General features: G+C 54.3%; 1 protein-coding gene across 3 annotated transcripts in view; it reads left to right on the top strand.

Annotated features, from left to right (window-relative positions):
• The window catches only part of GDPD5 (glycerophosphodiester phosphodiesterase domain containing 5), an 87,835-nt gene that overhangs the window by 59,172 nt on the left and 4,827 nt on the right, over positions 1-23,836 (top strand). For 2 of the 3 annotated variants that reach the window (XM_081539686.1, XM_081539685.1), the window contains 12 exons: positions 1,745-1,848; positions 4,939-5,032; positions 5,888-5,947; positions 11,481-11,579; positions 11,885-11,978; positions 12,352-12,497; positions 16,575-16,657; positions 18,001-18,151; positions 18,696-18,914; positions 19,572-19,729; positions 19,963-20,110; positions 21,345-21,427. In XM_081539686.1, coding sequence (XP_081395812.1) covers positions 1,745-1,848; positions 4,939-5,032; positions 5,888-5,947; positions 11,481-11,579; positions 11,885-11,978; positions 12,352-12,497; positions 16,575-16,657; positions 18,001-18,151; positions 18,696-18,914; positions 19,572-19,729; positions 19,963-20,110; positions 21,345-21,427 — 1,439 coding nt within the window. Of the gene's footprint in view, positions 1-1,744; positions 1,849-4,760; positions 5,033-5,887; positions 5,948-11,480; positions 11,580-11,884; positions 11,979-12,351; positions 12,498-16,574; positions 16,658-18,000; positions 18,152-18,695; positions 18,915-19,571; positions 19,730-19,962; positions 20,111-21,344; positions 21,428-23,836 lie in introns of all 3 variants that reach the window. The other variant, XM_081539687.1, reaches the window with a different exon arrangement.

Below are 23,836 nucleotides of genomic sequence, written 5' to 3'. Positions count from 1 at the left end.
GAACTATTCCCTGATCCCGCCACTTACTGACCTCCATGCTGCTGGCCTGGGACAGGACTCATCATCGACCGAGGCTCCCCCCTCACACGGGCCCTTCTCAGAACCAGAGGCCAGAGGCCTCATACCTGCTGAGGGAGAGTGATCTCTGTGGAAAGAGGGCCGCTCACTACTGCTGGCTTGACGTTCACAGAAAACCAAGGGCTCCTCTTTGGAGGGGGTAGTAAGTTGGTAAGCCCAGAGTGAAATCTCTCCTGGGTGGGCATACTCATGCCAGCGTCGGAGAAAGAGTCTTTTCTCATCTGCCATCTCACTATCAAATCTATCTTACATTGCCACCCACCCTGGGAATATGAAGACCGCCCAGACTTCAAGGTGGTTACAGTATAGCCGAGGGGAGGGGTAGTTACTGACATAGAGTGGGAAAGTTTAGAACTGCAGGGGTTGTGTCATAACCGACAAGGGTGCCACAGTTACGGAAGCTCTGAGGAGAAGGAATTTACCCTGCTGGGACAGAGAAAGCCTCGAGGAGGAGGAAGAGGGTTGTCCGGTGGACCTGAGAGGGCTTGCTTTCTAGACGGAGACATCGAGAGGTTAAACCAGGCTTAGAACTGTAGCTCCAAGCCGGCTGTGTGGTGCAGGAAGGATCAGAGATGCCAGGAAAGCTGCAGGGGACCCGGGCAGTGGCTGGGTGAGAGACACTGAGCTCCTCCAAGCCCTCCAGCCCCTCAAGGTGGGGGGTGCTCTTGGGTCTCTCCTGCACTGACTTCCCCTCCGAGCTGTTGTTTGTGCTCATGATCTCAGCAGTTTCCCAGAGAGCAGGATGTTCCAAGCTTGTTGTGCCTCTGAGATAAGGGGACGGATGGAAGCAGGGGTACACCCGAGGGCCCGGCCGGAAGTGCCTGCAGACCTCTGGGGGAAGCAGCAGAGGTGGCGTCAGCAGGACCCCCTCCATCCACCGCCCCCACCCTCACACCGCCCCCACCCCCACCCCCTGGGCCACAGGAGAGAGAGGGCTGACCCCTGGTGGGGTGGTAGAACACCACATTCCTTCTCTAACTTGCTGTGTGACTTGAGCAAGTTGCTTCATTTCTCTGGGCCTTGGTGTAGCGGGGGCAGAGGTGAGGAAGAACACCTGCTTTGCAGGTGTGTGTGAGGAGGAAAGGAGGTGAGGAATGTGACCCCTGGGACCCGGGATCACCCTCCCAGTGTGAAGGCTCAGGCAGATGTGGCCTTTGGTCCTGGAGACGGGCGCACATGGGAAGGGCCTCAGGCTGCAGCACTAAGGGCCCAGCTCTGGCGTGGACCCCCGACCCTGCTCTGGTTCCCCATCGTTTTGTGACTCCGGGCTTGGTGATGTTGGACAAGTCACTCCCCTCTCTGAGCCTCAAGTCCCCACCCGTGTGAAGAGGGGCAGGGAGCACTGGCTAACATGCCCCAACTCTGCCCCCAACTGGTTGTCTGAACTTGGGCCTCAGTTTCCACGCCTGTCAGTGGGCAAGTTCCTACTAGAGCCGATGGAACTCCATGTCCCCTCCTCCATGCCCCCTCCTCCATGCCTTCCACTGTGTGACAAAGGCAGGCCATGGGGGAGCGAGGGCAGGGGGTGAAGAAGGAATAGGTGCCCTTGTGCACCCAGCCTGGCGGTTGGGCTACCAAGGGGGAGGGGTGGGAACATTCTGGGTGATGGTGGCCCGAGGGACCAGCCTTGCCCCCACTGACCCCTGTCCTCGCTGTGCCCCTCCAGTGGGAGTGCCTCTGGTTCCTGCTCCTGACCTTCACCTTTGGCCTCACGCTCACCTGGCTCTACTTCTGGTGGGAAGTCCACAATGACTACGATGAATTCAACTGGTGAGTGGGGACCAGGGGGCGGGGCCTGAGGCCTGGGCATCTGGTGGCTGAGACTGGTCGGGGGTGAGGGATGGGTTTGAACCTCTCTCCTGGGCTGGTCCTCAGGGCCCGGCCACCACTGGCCACCAGCTCTCTGTGCAGCCTTTGAGAGAGTAGTCCTCTAGAGAGAACAGAGGCCTAGGGGAGCTGAGACCACCTGGGGAGAACAGGGAACTCCTTCCTGCTGCTGCTATCATGGAAATAGGAATGTAAGACAGGGCAGGGGCCCAGCTGGGAGCTGGGGCCTCTGGACCCCTTGTAGACAAGGACTCCAAGGCCCAAGGAAACCAAGGCCTCAGCAGAGGAGGTGGTCCCCGACCCCAAGCCTCCTGCCTCCCTGAGCAGGGCTGTGGGCCGGGCTGGGAGATGTTGTGGTTCTGGGAAAGCTCAGGGTCCCTTGTGGGCAGCAGCCTCAGGTCCAAGGACATGTCTGGGGCTGGGTGCACAAGGGCACCTATTTCTTCTTCACCCCTTGCCCTCGCTCCCCCATGGCCTGCCTTTGTCAAACAGTGGAAGGCAAGGAAGAAGAGAAGTTCACCCGGCTCTAGTAGGAACTTGCCCACTGACAGGCATGGAAACTGAGGCCCAAGTTCAGACGACCAGTTGAGGGCAGAGTTGGAGCTTGGCAGCCAGTGCTCCCTGCCCCTCCGGTGCTGCCTTTTTCTCTTGGTTAGAAGTTCAGCTCAGTGTGACCATGGGCACAGGAGTGTGAGTCCTCTCTCAAGCTTGGTATCCTCTTCTGTAAAATGGGATAGCAGAGCGCTAGCAGATAGCAGGTCTTTCTGAGGACAAAACGAGATGATGGATGTGAGAGGGCTCCAGGCTCCCCTAAACCCGAAGACACTTCCTGGGAGGCTGAATCTCCAGCTGGAAGGTGGTCATGATGTTAGAATTTATGATTTCTGGACTCTGGGCTTCTGATGGGCTGTGGTTCGAGGATTTTGTAGTGATCCTAAGACTCAGGTTCATGAAGTCTGGCATTCACTCCCCTCTGCATGGCACCAGGCTGTGCTTCTATGATTAATGATCTCAATAAAGGACAGGCTGCTTCCCCTCCACAGCCCGGCGAGATGAGCCGGAGCCCCAGCCGAGTCCCAGAGGTGGCCTCTGGCCTTTATTAAATGCCATAAATAAATTATTCATCCTTGCAGGTATCCAAAGCACAGGCACTGCTGTGGACAAGTGGGAGCATTCCCTGCTGGCCCTTCCCTGAGGTCCTTGGATGGCTCTGCTGAGCTGCAGGCCTGCTGCCCCAATGGTGGTCCACCTGTCACGTACAGAAGAAGCAGCTAAGGCCTGGAGAGGGATAGGACTCTCCTATGGCCACACAACCAGTTAGTGCCAAGTGCACATGTTAGGACAGTCCAGCAGACTGGGGCTCAGAGAGGTTAAGCAGCCTTTCTGTAGCCACACAGCAGGATGCAGTCAGATCTGGGAGAGGGACTTAAACTACCTTTCTGTATCATGTGGTCCACGGGGCCACCCCGCTCTGCCCAGAGACTGAGCTCCTCATCGCTGGGCAGCTCAAGCAGAGGACAGATGCTGCCGTGTTGGGGAGGCCACAGAGGGAAGGCCTGCCTGTGCTCGGGGATGGCCTGGGGACCTGCAGCTCCCTCAGCCAGTCTCCTCGGTTTCCTGGGGATTCAGGAGCCCCTGGCCTGGTCCTCAGAGTACAGAGAGCCTCCAGGGATAGCTCATGCGGTAAGAAGAGGCGAGCAAGACCTGGGTGGTCAGGGCTGAATGGGGAAAGCCAGGGAGGGACCAGCTTGGCTGTCAACCGGGAGTGGGGAGGGGGGGCTCCCTCCCAAAAGGGAGATACACGTGGAGCCAGATGCTTTACAGGAGTAGTTACCAGGGCCAGGGGCTGCCTTTTCCTGGGCCTCAGCTTCACCTTGAGTAAATCTTGCCCTGGAATTCCAAGGGTGAGGGCCAGGGGAGAGCAGGTACCCACCCCATAGTGTCCTCCTGCAGCCCTCCCAGCCCCAAGAGGGTGGCGGGCCTGAAGCTGCCTGGTGCCAGCTCATTTTCTCTGATGACCCTGTGCACGTTGCTTGCTGCCTTCTCTGAGCCTCAGTTTCCCCACTTGTACAGGGAGGATGTGGGTGGTTCAGTCTTTCTGGAGAGCAACTTATCAGGCTCTAACAGGAGCCCTAAAAACAGCTCATTCCCTTTGGCCCTATGATTCCATCTGTAGGAGTCTCTCCTAAGGAAATAATTAGTAATACAGAAAGGTATGTGCCAAAGCATTTTTGTGTTAATTTATAATAGTGAATAATTGGAAACTATTAATTGTCGTTAGTAGGAAGTTGGCTTCATACAGTACATTAGAGCAACAGAAAACCACATGACTATGAGAAAAATCACATTTCCTCAGGCTTTTACTGACATCAGTAAATGCTTTATGTTAATAAGAAGCAGAGAGTTGAGTACTTACCTTGTTCCTCACATAAACTTCATCCTCAGGAAACCCTAGGAAGGGCACTTTGTTATTCCCATCCTGCAGATGAGGAAACTAAAGTGCAGGGAAGTCAGCTGTTACATGTTATCAATCCTAAGACCTCATCTTTTCAAATGTCGACATTGAAATTGAGATGAATGTCACAATCAATGGCATCTTAGCGTCAGGGAAGTCTGTCTCACCTCCCCAGCATCCTTGAAGCCAGGGGATTTGAATCTGCAAGTGCTTCCCTCCAAAGCCTGAACTCTGACCCCTGTGCTATATGCAGCAGGCTCCCGGCTTTGCTGTTTATACAAATATATAAGCAGAGGGGGGCACCCACAGGAAGAAGGCAGCAGAGTTTTGGTGATGGTTACTTCTGGGCAGAAGAATTAAGGGAAATTGTTTTCTTGTTTATGCTCCTTGCCACGCCCAGGTGTCCCTCGAGAGCCCTCCACAGGCTGACTGATGACCAGGGAAGCAGTGACCTCCTCACTGAAGGGCCAGAGTCTAGTACCTGAGCAGGCCGCCTGAGAGCTGAGAGCTGGCAGGCCCCGGGCAGCATCCAGGCTCCCTGGTGGAGTTCTGACCCCTGCCCCTTCTCATCCTGGCAGGTACCTCTACAACCGCATGGGCTACTGGAGTGACTGGTCCGTGCCCATCCTCATGACCACAGCAGCTGCCTTCACTTACATCGCTGGCCTCCAGGTATGTGGGGCTGTCTCAGAGGGCAGGTGGCCCTGTTCCCAGGGGAAGGGAGACCTGACCTGTGCCGGGCTGATGGAGGGCCCCACCCTGGTTTGAGGAGGACGGCTGGCTTTTCTCCAGGCCTCTGGGGCTTGGTTCCTTCAAGGTGGGAGGTCCTCTTGCTTTGCCCCATTCTGGCATGTTTTCCCCCAACCCCGTGAGGACATCCCACTGTTAGGCCCCACTGCAGACTTCCTCTCCCAAGAACTTCTGCTTTGGTCCCTGCTTCCAACATGTTGCTCCCTCAGACTCAACTCAGTCCCCAGGCTGGCCTGAGAGCTCCTGGGTGTGTGTTAGCTGCTCAGTTGTGTCCAACTCTTTGTGACCCTGTGGACTGTAGCCCGCCAGTCTCCTCTGTTCATGGAATTTTCCAGGCAAGAATATTGGAAAGGATTGCCATTCCCTTCTCCAGGGCATCTTCCTGACCCAGGGATTGAACCCAGGTCTCCTTCATTGCAGGCAGATTCTTTACCCTAGTGAGTGAACATCAAAGCAACTCTCCCAGTTCCTGGGGGACAGGATCAAGTCTGCTTCAGAATCCTGGGTCCTGGAACTTCCAAAACATGAATTAGGCAGCCCAAGTGCAGCAGGGCCCAATGAGCTCTTGAGAGAAAAACCCTAGAGGAGGAGGAACCTGAAATAATCTGGGAGGTGGCTAGGCTTGGACGGGGCTGAGCAGGGCTGGGCATGAGAATGGTTAGCTGACTGCTTGAGCCAGGCCTGGAGAGCCGTGGGGAGCAGGGTGTCTGGGGAACTGGCAGAAACCTGGGTCACACGTGATGCCTGACTCTTGCCCTGTGGGCCCGCCCCCCTCAGGTCCTGGCACTATGTCACATCGCCGTGGGGCAACAGATGAACCTGCATTGGCTGCACAAGGTAAGGGCTGCCTCCGCAGGGGCTCAGGAAGGAGGGGAGAGGCTGGAGGCCACAGCAGCAGAGGAAGAGCCCGGACACATCTTCCCTCTCCTGGATCATGGTTGTCATTGTTCTAGGAGCTAACACTGGACTGTGTTTACTCATTTACCCCTCAGCAGCCCTGCAGCATAGGTGCTGTTATCATCCCATTTTGCAGTTGGGAAAACTGAGGTACAAAGAGGTTAAGTAACTTGCCCAAGGTTTCCAGCTTAATAAGTAGAGGGTCCAGGCTCCTAGATCTATAGCCGTGCGGTTAACCAGCGTAGGTCACAGCTCCAGCTCTCTGGCTGGGTCTGACTTCAGTCTCATCCTCTATTTCTCTCCAGTGAGCTCATTTTAAAACTCTGATTCAGTGATATGACTCCCAGTTTAAAGCCCTTCCCATAGCTTCCATTGCTCCCAGGATGATCCAAGCTCTCCCTCCAGACATTAAGGCCCTGAGCAAGTTGGCCCCTGCTGACCTCTCCCAACTGCTGTCATGGGACCATCACCGTAGGCTTCTGCTACATGAGACATCTCAGGCCCTCCCAGCATGTCTTCCTCTTTTCTGCTTTATGTTTTCACTCCTGCCTCCCTTTCTCTTTTGGAACCTTCCTTGGTTTTTCTCCTACCTACACAAAGCTTCTCAGGCTCCCCCAGTCCCCTCAGGCTCCCCGGCCACAGTCCTGACATCTCATTGTCCATTTCCATCTGGTTCCCTGACCTCTACCCTCCCTAGTCTAGGAGCTCCGTACAGAGACCAGAACTGACTTTCCATCTCCATGTCCCCAGTGCCCCACGCAGGGCTGGACCCAAAGAAAAGAGACATCATACATTCCAGAGCCTTGACTCTCTGGCTCACTGTTCATGGCACACATGGTATGGAATGCACGTGGCTGATGCCTCCTGCTCTTTCTGAGACCCCAGTGGGCTCAGGAGTGGCACAGAGCTGACCCAGAGAGAGCTCCTCCCTCCCAGGAGCACCAGGGCCCCAGAGAGAGGGCCGGGCCACCTCTTTCCCCAGAGCCTGACTCCATGGGCTGGCCATTTAGGAAGAGGCAGAAATGTCCAGGAATAATCATGAGCCTGTGAGATGGGTCCAGAGTGACTCTGAGGGGAGGGACTCACTTCCAGCTAAAAGGATACAGAACGGGAACTGGAAGAAGGATGCAGTGAGCTCCACTTGGGCTGCATGGAGTGGGAGGTGCCTGTAGGCATCCAGGTGTGCCTCCAAGGTCTGGAGCTAGGGAGTCAGACCCAGGTGACTAAAGTCCTGGAGGGATAAAGAGCAGTGAGCCGCCTCTGGTCCCCTCCCACCTTCCTCTTGCTCATCACTCTTTCCTAAGATCTCCTCTGTGCTTCTGAAGCCTTCTTTGTGAGGGACTTTCTTTTCCCAGCTGCAAAGCTGACACTTGAAAGGACGACACCTGCGGGCACCCCAGGTGGGGCTGGTGCTCACACGGTCCCCTCCTCTGGGGCATGACTGGCTCTCAGCAGGCCAGGGCACACCTGCTTGATCCCAGCTGAGAGGCATCTGGAGGCTCAAGCCAGCCAGGGCAGCAGAGCAGTGCAGAGAGTCTTCTCCTGGGGGCAGGGGGCTCAGATCCCTTCATCTGCACTGGTGCCAGCTCCCAGGGTGCCAGTCCTGCCTTCCTTTCCCCTCTGATCCCTCCCAAGAGATCTCAGCATGAGGAAGGTCCTTCCAGCTGATGCTTAGCTGGATCCACTGCACCAGGAGGCAAGGAGCTCTCTGGGGCTCAGTAGTCAAGTAGGGGCTGGAAATTTCTACCCCTCTGTTTGCAAGACTCTGTAGTTTTATTCTAAGATTTTAAGGAATTCTTATGTGGGGGGGCATGTTTTAACTAACTTTTGACCATTAATACATTGATATGGTTCAACATTACAAAGGTACAAAGAAGTACAAAATGTAAATCTCCGCATTATCTTTCCAGAGAGATATTTTAAGCACATGCAGATGTGTGTGTATGTACACACACATACACACACATTCCTTTTTCTTTAAACACAAGTGGTAGCCTATTATACCCTCATTTTGCACCTTAACATTTTTTGGTAGTTTTTTTTTTTTTAATTACTGTATAGTTTATGTATGGGCTTCCCTGGTGATTCAGCAGTTAAAAAATCCACCTGCAATGCAGGAGATGCAGGTTTGATCCCCGGGTCAGGAAGATCCGCTGGAGGCAGAAATGGCAACCCACTCCAGTATTCTTGCCTGGGAAATCTCATGGATAGAGGAGCCTGGTGGGCTACAGTCCATGGGGTCACAAAGAGTCGGACATGACCGGGCACACACAAGCAGGAATACATGATTGTGCCTATAAAGTCACCCTTGCCCATAAAGTATTCAGGGATTTCCTGACTTTGCCATTCCCAGTGGGTGAAGATGGTACCTCAGTGTAGTTTTTTTTAGTTGATTTGCAATGCTGTGTTAGTTTCAGGTGTACAGCCAAGTGATTCAGCTAGACATATGTCTACTACTTTTAGATTGTTTTCCACATAGGTCATTACAGAATATTGAGTATAGTTTCCTGTGCTATACAGTAGGTTCTTATTAGTTACCTATTTTATGTATAGTATATATATATATATATCTCAATCTCAATCTCCCAATTTATTCCTGCCACCCCTTTCCCCCTAGGTAACCATAAGTTTGTTTTCTATATCTGTGACTCTATTTCTGTTTTGTAAATAAGTTCATTTGTACCATTTTTTTTTTCAGATCCCATATATAAGTGATATCATATGAAATTTGTCTTTGACTTACTCCACTCAGTTTGACAATCTCTAGGTCCATCTGTGTTGCTGCAAATGGCATTATTTCATTCTTTTTGATTCTGCCATTGTTTAGGCTCTAAGTTGTGTCCGACTCTTTGCAACCTCATGGACTATAGCCCTCTAGGCTCCTCTGTCCATGGGATTTCCCAGGCAAGAATAATGGAGTAGGTTACCATTTCCTTCTCCAGGGGAGCTTCCCGACCCAGGGATCGAACTCACGACTCCTGTAACTCCTACATTAACGGGCAGATTCCTTACCACTGAGCCACCAGGGAAACCCATGCCCACTTTTAAAAAATTATGTTACTAACATTTGTCTGCAAAGAGTAGGACACGTCTGAGCAACTAACACAACATTTAGTAAGCACTGATTGTTTTGCTGCTAGCCATGGTGCTAAGCATTTCACTTGCATGTTCTCATTTATCTTTCCAAACCCCTTTCAGGTAGGTGCTCACTCTCCCCATCTCGGCAGCTCAGGAAACACGCTCTCAGAGGGTGAACACTCCCATTAGGCACAATCACCAAGGAATGTGACATGAGTGGGTCCCTGAACCCTGGGCCAACCATCTGTGACTTAAACCACACAGAACCCAGATTCTAATCACCCTCCCAAGAGGCCAACCTGTTGGCAAGGCTTGTTTCCAACTCCTCCCGGGTCCCAGCACCCAGGCAGGGCTCAGTGAATGAACGGAGGACATACCTCCGGTGTCCTCCACCCCTCCAACTGTCATCACGAACCGCAGTGCCTCCAGCACGGAAAACCAAAGACCACTTTCTCCGAGGCTTCCCCTGGGCTTTCCTCACTCTCTGGGTGGGATGTATCCTTTGCAGTCAGACTTGAGGAACGGCAGTCTAGTTGTCAGGAGTCAGCGCTGTTTCCGTGGCTTCAGGACACGGTGTGTGTGGTGAAATCCCACAGGCGCTGACCACTGCAGTAATATTGCGGAGCATAATGGTTGCCACTATGGCAACTGCCGAGTTCAGAGAGGATAAAAATTTTCGTTGAGTTAGGGTGCTGGGAAATCAGTTTTATTACATGTATTTTCACTAGCAGTTAACTACTGTAATAAAATATGCTCAGGGAGTGACCCTCCAGAGATGCTTGCTGTGCCCTGGAGCGGGGGGCAGGGAGCCTGCATGTTGGGGTGAGGGGTCGAGAGGATGCTCCTTGGGGCTCCCTCCATTGCACTGTGAGGGCAGACCCCCAGAAAGCGGCTGACCTCCAAGACAGGCAGAATAGGGATTGCTTCTGACTCTGCCCCCTCAAAGCTACACAACCAAGCAAATCATTATGCTCTCTGAACCCCATTTTCCTATGTATAAAATGAAGACGATAACATCTCAACTGGGCTTTCACAAGGATAAACATGAGGAAAAAACAAAGGGCCCTCCCGCAGACCCAGGGCACACTTGGGCCCTCCACGCTCCTTCATATCTCTTATTCCTATGTCTTCTGGGCCGGCCTGTCACAGTCCATAAGGGTTCCTACCCATTTCAGCCTTATTACTGCTTCTTATTGGAACATTTGTTTCCAGGCTGATGGCCCAGAATGACAAACCTCCAAAGGAAACCTTAATCCCAGACAAGAATGAATCTTCCCTGCCTGGCAGGGAACGAAGATGGATCAGCTGCCGTCTCTGCTCTCACGAGCCAGAAACTCAATTTAGAGCCTGTTTGGTTGTTGGAAGGCTCTGGGAATGCTGCTGCCACTGCCAGAAAAGGCACTGTAAGGAGAGAGAGAGGGCGAGAGCCCTGCTGGCAGAGAACCGCTGGGAGCGGGCAGTAGGGAGTCAGGAGGGCCGGAGGTGGTGGTCCCGGCTGGCACCTCGTGGAGCTGGGGGCTGTGGAAGGCTTTGGGTTGGAGGCATGACCTGAGTTTTACGAGACCAGCCTGGCGGTGCAGAGATGTAGATCCAGGGCCCAAGGTGGGGACCCTGGGGGCTAAATAACCCGAAGCTAGGCATCGCTTAGTGTGGGGAAGCATCTTGTGTTACAGGACACATGTCACATCCCATCTGTCCCCAAAGCTTTCTGTCCCACAAAGGTTCCGTCAGAGCTCTGCTCCTTACTTTCTCTGGGAGGGCAGCTCCCGTAACTCATTAGAGGCTGGAAGCCGGGAGGCTGGGACTGAGAGCACGCCTTAGTAGTGTGGCACATGGGGCTGCCCCCTGCCTCCCCTCTGCTTGCTCCCGCCTGAAGGCCGAGGGGAAGGTGGACTGAGGCTCCCGCACAGGACCTGGCTCCTCAGCCTCCTGCCCTGTGACCTGGGCAAGTCACCCTTCGCCCCAGCTCCAGGGGAGCCTTGATATCTTCACCTGTCATGCAGGATGAAAAGTGGCTGGAAGGGCGGGCAAGGCCTGGAATGGGACCTGCTGGGCACCAGGAGGCCCCTGTTTGCTGAGTGTTTTCCCTCCCCACACCCTGAGCCCTGGGGCCATGTCCCCATACCAGCCCACCTGTCTTCTCTCCACCCTCCTGTTTCTCTTGTGGTCCCTTCTTCACTGGGCCCGCCCACCTGCCACCCCCTGCCTGTCTCATTGTCATTACCTGCCTCTGCCCTGCTAGGCCGGCCTCTCTCACACTCCCCACTCCCCCCACACGTGTCTCGGCCCCTCCCTCTGTCTCTCCACCTCTGCTCTCCCTCCCCGACATGCAGGGGACCCTTGGGTTGTCCAGGCTCTGGCGCCCCCTGACCGTCTGGTGGCTCTTCCCCTGTAGATCGGGCTGGTGGCCATCCTGGTGGCCACCATGGTGGCCATGTCGGCTGTGGCCCAGCTGTGGGAGGACGAGTGGGAGGTGCTCTTCATCTCCCTGCAGGTGAGTGGGGGTGGGGGCCCGCCGGCTGGTTCCCCAGGACCCTCAGAACAAGACATCGCCTTTAGGTCACTCCCGTTCCTCCCGACCGAAGTCCAGAAGGCGGGGGAGGGGTCCACATCACAGAGCAACTCAGAGACAAGGAGGATTCTAGCACCCAGGATCCCTGGACTCCCAGTGTCCTCCGCTGAAAAACAGACACAGCTGCCTGCCCCACGGATAGAGATAGGCTGGGAGGACGCTGGTGACCAGAGGGTCTGGGCACAGCTGGGAGCTGACAGTCTCTCTTGCCCCTTCCTGTACCCAAGGGCACAGCGCCGTTCCTGCACATGGGGGCCCTGGTGGCTGTCACAGCGCTCTCCTGGATTGTGGCAGGACAGTTTGCCCGCGCAGAGCGATCCTGTAAGTATGACTGGGCAGGACCTGTCCCCCACCCATGTGCTCCAAGTACCAAGGCCAGCTTGTCCTGCCCCCACCTGGACTGTACCTGGGTAACCTGGGGATACGGTGGGGCCCTTGCTCTTAGCGTGGCGAGTCCTGGTTCAGAGTGGCCTGCAGGTTGCACAGAGGTGACAGCCTCAGCTTTGCATGCTTCCTCTTCTGTGTCTATATTTCTATGTGTGACTTAGAGGCCAGGTTCACTTTTGCAGGAAGGAGGAGTCCTCTTGGTGTAGGGTCCCCCTCAGAGTGTCATGGTCCAGACTGGGGGAGGGAGGAGGGCTCTGGCATTTCCTGCCCTGTTGCCTGGGGCTCATGGTTGCGCCTGTGTCTGCAGCCTCCCAGATAGCCATTCTTGGAACCTTCTTCACCTTGGTGTTTGCCCTCTACCTGGCCCCTCTCACCATCTCCTCTCCCTGCATCATGGAGAAAAAGGACCTGGGCCCCAAACCTGCCCTCATTGGCCACCGCGGGGCCCCCATGGTGAGTGCCACTTGTGGGCCCCAAAGACTGGGTGAGGGGTGGGCAGAGCTGCCATTCCAGAGGGAGACAGGCAAAAACCTATCTCCTTGTAGGGAGGAGCTGGCAGGGAAATGGGTATAATAATAATAGCAATGATTTTTAGCCCTTCTTGGTAATGATGTGTGCTTGGTGGGGGCGGGGGGTGGCATATGGAAAGGATTGGTGTAAAGACTAGAGAGTTTGGGTGGGATCAAGTCCTGAAGAGCCTGAAGGCATCTTGCTTAAAAGATTTCACTTTTATCCTGAGGACCCTGGAAAGATACTGTAAGGCTGTGGGTTAGGAAGGCCCAGGAGAGAAAGAAAGAGATGCTGGGTGTGGGGAGGGAAGCAGGCTCCCAGGGCCGAGATGAAGCAACAGGAAAACCCTCCTGTGGGCAGGAGAGCTGGGTGCAGCCCCAAGCCCACTGCTAAAGGAAAACATTTGCACCAGGGTGAAACAGGGGAGGAAGGCATCAAAGTCAGCACCTGCTTCTTCTCTGCCACCCCTGTGATCCCACAATAGGCCCTCCCCTTCAAAGGAGTGAGTATGTTCTGGAGCCAGGCTTCCAGGCACCTTGGCAGCTGTGGGAGTCAGGGCCAATTACATCTTCACTGTACCTGTTTTCCTCATCTAGTACCCAGGGATGATGGGAGTGCCTGCACCATAGGGCCACGAAAAGCAGGAGTCGGTTAGCATGTGTGATGTGCCTAGATATGAGTCTGGCTTACAGAAAGTAAGAGTTACACTTTCCTGTTTCCTTGGGCAAGCCCTCCTGCTTCCTTAGGTTGGGTTTCCCAACCTATGGAAGCCTTTAAGCGCGGGTCTCAACAGAGGCAGTACCTCTCCTCACCACCCCAGAGGGCGTTTGGGGGCTCTTGAGAGCTTTTTCTTGGTTGTGAGGGTCTTAAGGAGGTCCACCGTGTCACTGAATTTCAGAGTAGTTAAGGGAGCCTCACAAAGGAAGCATTTAAAGGAGGTGTCGAGTCTAACAGGGCCACAAATCACGCTGAAGGTCCTACACCCCCTGCATATGGGGGTATTATTGTGCCCATTTCCTAGATAAGGCTGAGACCTGTGCCCCTGAGTTGGAGCCTGGTGTCCTCCCATCACACCCTGTGCTGCTTGCTCCCAGCACCCGGAGGCAACCAGCTGAGAAGGCCATCGTTTCCCATCAGAGGGATCTGGATTTTGGGTCCAGTTTTGCCGCGTGCCTCCCGTGTGTCTTGGGGGTTTTTGATCCCCTTCAAGCCTCCCTGCTGCTGGCTTTTGTGAGGATAAATTAGAAGCACAGCCTTCCAGGAAGCAGGGCCCCAGCTTATAGCTGCTCTTCTTTCCATGGCCCCTATTACCCATCCCACCTGCTCTGGAGGCCACAGGACAAAAGGGCGTGCTGAGGCAGGAAGGAGAGGGCAAAAGGAAGGAGCGAGATGGCCCCGTGTGCACTGATTTTTTTTAGCAGAAGTGAAATGAATAGTATAATGAACCCAGTACCACCTTTACCACTTACCAATATTTTGCCATTCTTGTTTCATCCATTTCCCTGATTTTTCTTTCCCCTCCCCCTTCCCCCCACTTTAATATTTGAAAGCAAATCCCAGACACTGTATCATTTTACCCGTACTTACTTCAGGGTGTATCTCTAATGCATAAAGACTTTAAAAATGGAACCATGACCACAATGCCACTGTTACACCTAACCAAATTCATGATCATTCCTTAATACTATCTAATACTGAATCAGTGCTCAGCTTCCCTTTATTGTCTCTAAAATGTCTTTTTATAGTTGAAAGTGAAGTGAAAGTTGCCCAGTCGTGTCCAACTCTTTGTGACCCCATGGATTGTACAGTCCATGGAATTCTCCAGGTCAGGATACTGGAGTGGGTAGCCTTTCCCTTCTCCAGGGGATCTTCCTAACCCAGGAATCAAACCAGGATTTTCTGCATTGCAGGCAGATTCTTTACCAGCTGAGCTAAGTATCTTTTGTGCTAAGTTGCTTCAGTCGTGTGACCCTATGGACTATAGCCCATCAGGCTCCTCTGTCCATGGGATTCTCCAGGCAAGAATACTAGAGTGGGTTGCTGTGTCCTTCTCCATAAGTATCTTTTAGTCTATAATAATCTTCTTCCCTTTTTTCCCATATGTTTATTTGTTGAAGAAACTGAGTCATTTGTCCTGTAGAATTTCCCCATTGTGCATCTGGCTGATTGCATCCCAGTGGCGCTCCTTAAGGGGCTGGTATAGGTGTCTTGACACAGCTCTTTCTTGTGTCACTGTGAATGCATGAGTATCAGCGTCTACACCTGTATACATCTGCCTGGGGGAGGTCCACACATCTATGTGTGGTAAGCCCAAGCGTTCATTCCTGTCTTGGAGATGGTATCTGGGTGTCATTCCTGTGGGGGGGACCTGTGTGTGGGTGTGCATACTGTAATATTTGGCCAGACTGATGCCAGAGTTGAGGCTCTGAAGCTCAGTGGTCCACCATGAGCCTGTGACGACCACCCCACACTTGCACATTTCTGACAATACATCCCATCTGCATTTCAGCCTGAGGCTGTGGGAACCCTTTTTCTCCAGGAAGTCAGCACCTAACCTAGAGAGACCTGAGTTTAAAAAGCCTCCAGAAAAGAGACTTGGCCCCACCCAAACACTTCCTCTGTCCCCCGAGAGTCTCCATAGTCACTGCTATGCTCTTTGTGTACACCCACAGGCTACCTCCTGCCAGTACCCCTCTGGTGGTCATTTGTGGGAGGCCTGGCGCCAGGGCATTTGGAAGTGATTGAGTAGGAACTCCACCAAGTCCACACCTCTCCTTAGATGCCTCTGTGGGGTCTTACACAGCCCACTTAACTGGGAAACAAGGTAGCACCTCCCCCAAGTCTCCTCTGCCCTGCAGAAAGGGGAAGAAAGAAACACATCTTTCAGAGACTGCTGACATCTGTTACCTCATCTATGAGCTTGATAACATTAACCCATCTTACAGCTAAAGAAACTGAGGTCCAGAAGGGGAAGTGATGGCCCAGGTCGGTGACTGGGAAGGAGAATTGTTCCATCTCAGCTCCAAAGCCTTTGCCACTCCAGGCTGCTTTCCAGAAGAGAAGAGTGTGTTATGTGCTAGGAAATGGGAAACAGCATGGCCACAGGGAGAAAAGATGGGAATGAGCATGTCTTGGTGGGAAGGATGAGCCATGGGAGCACTTTCCATCCATCTTCACTGCCGGAAGTCTTCCCAGTCTTCCATCCTACACTGCCCTCGGTCCTAGCACAACCCTTGGTATGGTGCTGACCCCTAGTGGCAGAAAAGGGTAAGACAAGATCGTCAAACTAAACAACTAAGGAGGCAGACTCAAAACCCCAACTCGCCCAATTGGAAGGACCCTCAGAGAACACTGTACTTATACCCCCAAGGAGAAATGGGAAACCAGGGCCTATAGGATAAAGAGATTCACCGAAGGCCACAAAGCTAGTTAAGGACAGAGTCAGGACTAAGACTAGGATTTTCTGATGTATATGCTGTAGGGTGACAGCTGTCATTTATTAAGCATTTACTGTATATCAGGCAACATGCTTGGGGCTTTTAATCCTTATAACAGTCTAAGAGATGGGGTTTTCATGTCTATATAGATGAGGAAACCAGTCACCCCACTGAAACTGTGCCATGCTCTCTACCCTCTTCTCTCCCTTGGGGATCTCCACCCAGACTCAAAGTATAAACAGGAGGAAACTTGGCATTCAGCTCAGCCCAAGACTATATAGAGGCAGAAGACTGTAAAAATGCCCCCTGACCTCCACATTTATATTCATCAACACTAACCACCCCTGTTTCTCTCTTCCCTCCCCCCCACAAAAAACCTCTGTGAGACAGGCATGATTTAACAGATAAGGAAACTGAGCTTCAGAGAAGCTGTGTGGATGCCCAGGGCCCCACAGCTACTGCTTGAAGGAGGGGGATTAGAACCAGGCCTACCCAGCCTCCCAGCATGGAAGACTTTTGTTGGCTGGGGAGGAGAACACCACCTAAAGCCTGCCTTTCCCCTCACCACCACCCTCCCCCTCAGCTGGCCCCAGAGCACACGCTGATGTCCTTCAGGAAGGCCCTAGAGCAGAAGCTATATGGACTCCAGGCTGATGTCACCATCAGGTAGGTGTGGGAACTGGGAGGACAGCACCTCTTCCCCTCCTCAATACATCCACATCCAGGTCTCCGGAGAAACGTCTGGTCCCAGAGTCTTGGGGATGGGAGAGCAGAGGCTCGGGTTACCCACGGCAGAGCAGGCACCATGTTCGTGCAAGTAAACCTTGTGCCATGTGCTGTGCTTGTGTGCACTAAGGTGCTTCAGTTGTGTCTGACTCTTTGTGACCCTATGGACTGTAGCCTGCCAGGCTCCTCTGTCCATGGGGATTCTCCAGGCAAGAATACTGGAGTGGGTTGCCATGCCCTCCTCCAGGGGATCTTCCCAGCCCATGTTTCTTATGTCTTCTGCATTGGCAGGCTGGTGCTTTACCACCAGCACCACCTGGGAATCCCCTTGAGCCATACTCCAGGATATAAAATATGTAGAGAACAAAACAGACTCTCTTGGTTCAAGTAGAGTGGAGGTAGGGACCTGGAGTCCTGCCACTGATCCACTTAATGGAAATATTAGATCTGTATGGCTCAGCAAGATGGAGCACAAACACTCTGATGAGTGAAATCAGCAAGTTCCTGAGTGATCCATTCACTGTGATGTCAGTTATATTTTTAAAGACCAGATAAAACTAATTGATACATTTTCTACATGTAGATAAATAAGTATATTAATAGTTATATAAAGGGCAAGAAGAATCCATACCAATCTGATGACATCATCTCTGAGAAGGGGAGAGGGGCAGGGTATTGAATTAGGGTACCACAGTATGAAGACACCACTCCCATTGTAGACATTATAGAATTGTATGATTATCAACTCTTCCTAGCAGATGGTAGAAAAATGTCTTGAGGAAGGGGAGCATGGGTGCCTTTTACTGTTCCACACTCAGGCACCTTATGGGGCTTATGGCCAGCAGTAGGGGAGACCAGGATGATAGTGGGATGGAATTTGTCAAAGGAGCCTGCATTTTCCCTCTTCTCATATGGCATCACATGGACTGGGTTCTAAGCCAAGTTCCATCATTTACTGGCTGGTAGGCCTTGAGTTAAGATACTTCTGTCTCCAGCATCAGTCTCCCCATTATCGAATGAGATAGCATCCGCCTTCCAAGGTTGCTAATAGGCCCAGCCCTCCCTCCTCAGCCGTCCCCACCCCTGTCTGACCCTCAGAGCCAGAGGGATTCGCCTACCCGCCTACTGACTTCCCTGTGCAGTAGGGACACCTGAGGCCAAAGAGGGGCAGAGCCTTCCTGAGCCCCTTGGTAGGCTGGTGTAAGTGGGTGGGCAGGAGAGAGCGGGAGGAGCAGGTGAGGGACCCGGGTGGGCAGTGACTCCGTGGCCCCACCCTCCCGCAGCCTGGATGGGGTGCCCTTCCTCATGCACGACGCTACCCTGCGGCGCACCACCAACGTGGAGGAGGAGTTCCCGGAGCTCGCCCGCAGGCCCGCCTCCATGCTCAACTGGACCATCCTGCAGAGGCTCAACGCCGGCCAGTGGTTCCTGAAGGTCTGGCAGCACCTGTCCCAGTCCTAGGCATGGAAAGCATGGGCGGGACTCCACGGGCGAGGACCGGGGGCTGCCCGCCACTCCAGCGACCCTCACACGCCCAGCTTCCTTGACTCACAGCCAGGCTGGCTGGCGGCTTCCTTGGCTCCTGCCACTGCGGCCCAGATATCGTGGCTGTCACTGCTTGTTCTGGTTCTGCCTCCCCTACCAGAGAATGTTGATGGCGATAGTAAAGTTAAAACTGTTAACCCTGTAAAACTCTAGACAAAGTCGGTTCTCTGATCTGAAATGCTACTAAAGGAGAAACGTACTGGGGTCTGGGGAATGTTCCAAGCAAATCATTCTTCTGGTAAGCAGACTGGGATAGGGAGCTTAAGGTCGGGTTAATCTAGAGTCCCCACGGAGCCACAGCCTTCAGTTTGCCTGACTTGCACACACCAGCAGACACAGGCAACTCAGGGGTCTCCAAGTTCCATAGCCAGGAAGGCATGTGGAGGCCCCATAGGACTGGTGAGGCCACCATGTGTGTCCCTGTCTCTGACAGACGGACCCGTTCTGGACAGCCAGCTCCCTGTCACCCTCCGACCACAGGGAGGCCCAAAACCAGTCCATCTGCAGCCTAGTGGAGCTCTTGGAGCTGGCCAAGGGCAATGCCACGCTGCTGCTCAACCTGCGTGACCCGCCGCGGGAGCACCCCTACCGCAGCAGCTTCCTCAACGTCACGCTGGAGGCCCTTCTGCGCTCAGGCTTCCCCCAGCACCAGGTGAGGCCCTGAAGCCCACCCAGGCCCTCCCCTAGGGGGCCCCGCCCCACCCGGTGCTCCGCCCCCTGGGAGCTCCTCCGAGACCCGGTCCCAGGGAGACCAGGCCTGCCTGGAGTCTGGTTCCAGCTATAAACTCACCGTATCACTCCTCTCTAGACCTCAAGTTTCTACATTAGTAAAATGAGGGTAGCGTGCCCCACACCTCCCTGACAGGGTCACCGTGGGGACAAGAAAGAAACAAAGAGGTCCTTTAAAATATACAAAGGGCAGGAGCAGGGCCAGGTTCTTGGGAACACAGTACTCCCATGAACTGCTGCCCACATCCTTGGGGTGTGATACCTGGGGATCAAAAGAATCTGATACCAACTATGGCAGCACAGTAGACGCTGGTGTCCATGTGCAGAGTAGTGGACGTTTGGGGGGTCATCGATCTTGTCCTGACTAGGGTCTGGAGGTCTGCTCCCTCCAGAGCAGTTCCTAGCCTTGGCTGGGACCACATCTTCTGGAGATGGTCCAGAGGACCACCTTATTACCTGTAGGCTTTCACTGTGTGCTGGGTCCCGCTTCTTTTAACCCCACCAGGTGCCCTAGGAGGGATAGACACCCTTCCCCATTTTATAGAAGAGAAATCAGAGGCTGCCTCTCTCCTGCCTGCAGGTCCTGTGGCTGCCCAACAGGCAGAGGCCCTTTGTGCGAAAGGTGGCTCCCGGCTTCCAGCAGATGTCAGGCTCCAAAGAGGCGGCCGCCAGCCTGAGGAGAGGGCACATCCAGCGGCTGAACCTGCGCTACACTCAGGTGTCCCGCCAGGAGCTCAGGTGCCTACCCCACCCGCCCAGGCTCACCCAGAGGACTGGACACGCGGGCTCCGGGCTCAGAGAGGAGAGGTGGAGAGCATTGGGCAGACCTGGGCTTGTGTGTGAGCTTGGCCCTCTGGGAGCAGAGGTTCCTTCCACCAGTTGTGAGCATGGTATGAGGGTGTGAAGGACCAAGCTTTACAGGCTTCCTGCACAGGACCGAGGGATGACTGGCCTCTGTCACTGCCCCACAGGGACTATGCGTCCTGGAACCTGAGCGTGAACCTCTACACGGTCAATGCCCCGTGGCTCTTCTCCCTGCTGTGGTGCGCGGGGGTCCCATCTGTCACCTCCGACAACTCCCACACGTTGTCCCAGGTGCCTTCCCCACTCTGGATCATGGTGAGTTGGAGGATTATTGGGGGTCCTAGAGCTGCCTGTGACTCCTAGGAGTGGGGAGCAGGCTCCATAGCCGGGGCTCTCTCTGGCAAGGTGTTAGGGGAGGGGGGAACACCTTGGGGGACATGAGGAGGATTCTTCTGACCTAAGGTCAGGAGATACTGGGAGGTGGGAGGAATCTGGGCCTGAGCCAAGTGGGAAAAACATCAAGAGCCCTAGAGAAATAAACAACTACTTGAGTTTTCTTTTGGTTTTGAGGATTATTATATTCTGTTTTAAAGGAAGGAGAGTAATTGAGAAAAGAGGGCAACATTAGGGCAAGAATAGGAAATGCTGAAATCTGCTCAGAGATTATAGCCAATGAAACCAGATTTCAATTGGTCGAGCATCTGAAGACAGGCCCAAGTGCTAGTCCCAGCTCTGCAAACCAGGGGTCTTGGGGAGCCCTTGACCTCCATCCGCTGCCCCCACTGCCACTTCCCTGAAGTCATGAAAGGCAGATGGAAGGTCTCATTATGGCTAAGACATTGCTAGTGTCAGTGAATCATCTAGGTTTTGGGTGATTATCTCTATCCACCCACGCATTGTCCTTGAAAACCTCCAAAGGCTCAGCTCAGAATGAGACAAAATAACTGATGGTGGCAGCAGCAACTATGAATACACTAATTTTCAGGCCATAGGAGCTGACCAACAGCAGAAAGTGCATCTGGCCCGTCCCTGCCCCTCCTCCACAGTTCACCTGAGATCACGGGGTGTGGGGCCTGGCTGCTCTGCAGGCTTTGCCTTCCTAGGCACCTCTCTGGCCCCCTGGCAGGGAAGCTCCCACACTCCACAGCCTACAATGACACGTACCCTCCCATCCACATGGATGCCACATCCGTCTTCACACTCACCTGTGCACCTGCTCATCACGTCACACCCTCTCACTCATCTATTTGTCTTTCCTACATTGACTCTCACGTTAAGCTCCTTTAAGCACATAAATCCTCTAGGTTTAGCACACACCAGCACCTCGACTCTGACAACTGCACGGCTCTCTTTTATCCTACACACCCACAGGCACACACCCCAGATCCCAGGCCTACAAAATATAATCTCAAGACCCCAGCCCCCTCCAGGTCCTTCTCTGCCCCTCTCTGAGGGTGACACGTGGTCCTCCTGCCCATGGGCCCTTGGTCTGGAGCCCTGGTCTGGACCAACCATGACCAGAAGCTGGCCACGGGCCGTCTGTCCACAGCCCCCGGACAAGTACTGTCTCACGTGGGTCACCGCCGACCTGATCTCCTTCATCCTCATCGTTGGCATCTTCGTACTCCAGAAGTGAGTAGGCCCTGACCGCCTTCTGTGGTCTTCCCTGCCCAAGACAGGCCAGTCCCACCCCAGCCAGGTAAACGTCCTCCTGAGCCCTTGGCTGGGAGACATCCTGACCAGACCGCCCTGTTCAGGGGAGAAGGAGGCGTACCAGTGGCCCCCAGCCCATCCCCCTCAGCCAGAGCCCAGTGGTTTCTGGAATGAGCACCTAACAGGGAGCCCAGAGCCAGGCTGGAGGGAGACTTGCTGTGTAAACTCTTCGGTGAGTTTCAGCTCCTCTCTGGGCTGGTCTCCCCCCTCCCCCCGTGTCACCCAGGGCCTGGGTTCCCACAGCTCTTGTGCCAGCTCCCCATCCACCCTTCAGGACGACAGCTGGGGTGGTGGTCGCAGTGGGAGTGGGTTGGTCCCGGGGGGGTTTTAGGGCCGTGAGCAGGGGCTGGGGTTTTACTCTTGACTGACGTTCTCTCTCTGCCCCATACCGCTCTGATCCGGCGCATGTCCCTCCTCTCTTCCCTCTCCCCTCTCTCTGCTGCACTCTTGGCATCTCACAGCTATCACTTGATCAGGTAATTCTGGTGTGGTCCTCCTCCTCTTGGTCTTCTTTCTCCCTCTTCCTCACCACCCCCTTCTCCACTTCTGTCTGAAAGCCTGCCTCTCGCGGATCCCTAGGCCCAGGGCCCCCTCCCAGGCCCCGGCCCTGCCTGAAGCCTCCTCCCTTTCCTCACTCCCCTCCCCTCCCCTGCAGTCCTCCCACTCTCTCCCCATCTTCGTGTGTGTCCCCCTGCTCTCTCTTCCTCCCGCAGACATTTCCTTGCAGGTTGCTGACCTGGCCTCTCTCAGCACCAAAGTGTCTCTGTGGAGGGGGTTCTGCCTGGGCAAACCCCCCCCCTGCCTCCCACCACAGCCTGGCACTTTGGGCGAGGCCTTCCCAACGCCCGGAGCACAGCCTACCAAGTTCTGTCTCTCTCTGCCCACCTGTTGCCCTCCCCTCTCCCAGTTTGCTTTTCCCATTGCTCACTCTGTTTATCTTTCTGTCTCTCTTACCTCTTTCACTTTCTGTCTCTGACTCCGACCCTACCCCTGTCCCCCATATGCACTGTCTCCCCTGCTTTCCCCTGGGAGGAACCCCCAGTGGTTGAGCTTCCTGTCCTAAATATACCTCACTGCAAGAGACCCAGGCCTGACACTTCCCTCCTGAGTTTAATTTTGATTTTCAAGATGAGAAGTCCCCCTTGGTCAGGTGCCTCTTAGGTTAGGCACCTTCACTGACCAGCTTCTAGGAGGAGGAGCCCTGGGCTCCTTGACTATGGGACTGAGCCCAGAGAAGGGCCGTTTACCTGGGATTTCCACCATCCTCTCCATCGGCAGATGTCCACCCGTGCTGGCTGGTGCTGTGCTGGGCCTGTGGCAAGGAGTCAGGCCTTCTGCCTGGAGCCCTAGGGTGCTCCATGGGCATGCTGGGCCACTCAAGATACCATCAGGGTGACATGGTTGTCTTCCTGGGGGTCAGGCGAGGCCTGATGGAGGAGAGGACCCTGGGGGAGAAGATCATTTTCCTGTGGGCCTCATTTTTCCCTTCATTCACTCAACAGTCCTTATAGCACCCACCACACAGCAGGCATGGGGGTTGGTGCAAGGCACTCAGTGATAAATGAGACCCTGCTGCTGTTCTCCAGCATGCGTAGGGCGGCCAGCCCAGCCAGAGCGCAGGCTGCCTTCCCCTCTGCCTCGTGCTTTCCCCTTGTCTGTCTGCTTTGTTCATCCAACTGTCTGCCTGTCCATCTGTCTGTCCATTTTGGCTGCGCTGATCCCATCTGGAAACAATTGATTTCTTGTGGAGCCTGGGCTCTGTCCACCCACTCCAGCAGGGCTTAGGGCCCCAGGGGAGTTGGGTTTTGTTTCCAAGCTGATCCTCGCTTTGCTGAGTGGGGGTGGGGGTCCAGTGAGTCCTTCTTCGATTGCAGGAAAAATCTCTGTTCAGAGGCCAGGGATTTGGGGCTAGTTCAGAGGAACTGTAACAACAAAAACTGTGCTCTGGGCCAGACCAAAGAACCTGAGTTCACCTGGCTCCACGTGGTCCCTGCACACCCCATGCAGCCTCACCTCAACCCATTCAATTAATTTTGCCCCCACCTTGCCCCAGCCATTAGAGGGATAACACTCCAGCCTGCCCCTTCCCATTAGGGGAGATGCACCCCCCTCTTCCAGGGCTGTAGGAATGAAGCAGCAGCAGGCCCCACCCCAAGTCACTCCAGCACCCTTGCCTTGTTACCCCCATGAAGAGAAGATGCCCGCTGTCTCCCCTCTCCTCCCTCATTTCCTTCACTTCCTCTCTGGGGTTCCTCACTGGCTTCACTCAGCCTGGTCCTGATGGTGGAGCTATAGGTGACATCAGCTGGGACTCCCCAGGATTGGTTT

This window comes from Giraffa tippelskirchi, chromosome 11 (assembly GCF_054371585.1).
Source record: "Giraffa tippelskirchi isolate mGirTip1 chromosome 11, T2T-mGirTip1v1.2.pri, whole genome shotgun sequence".
Classification (NCBI taxonomy): domain Eukaryota; kingdom Metazoa; phylum Chordata; class Mammalia; order Artiodactyla; family Giraffidae; genus Giraffa; species Giraffa tippelskirchi.
Note: the sequence above shows the minus strand (reverse complement) of the source record. Positions and strands in the feature narration are given on the sequence as shown.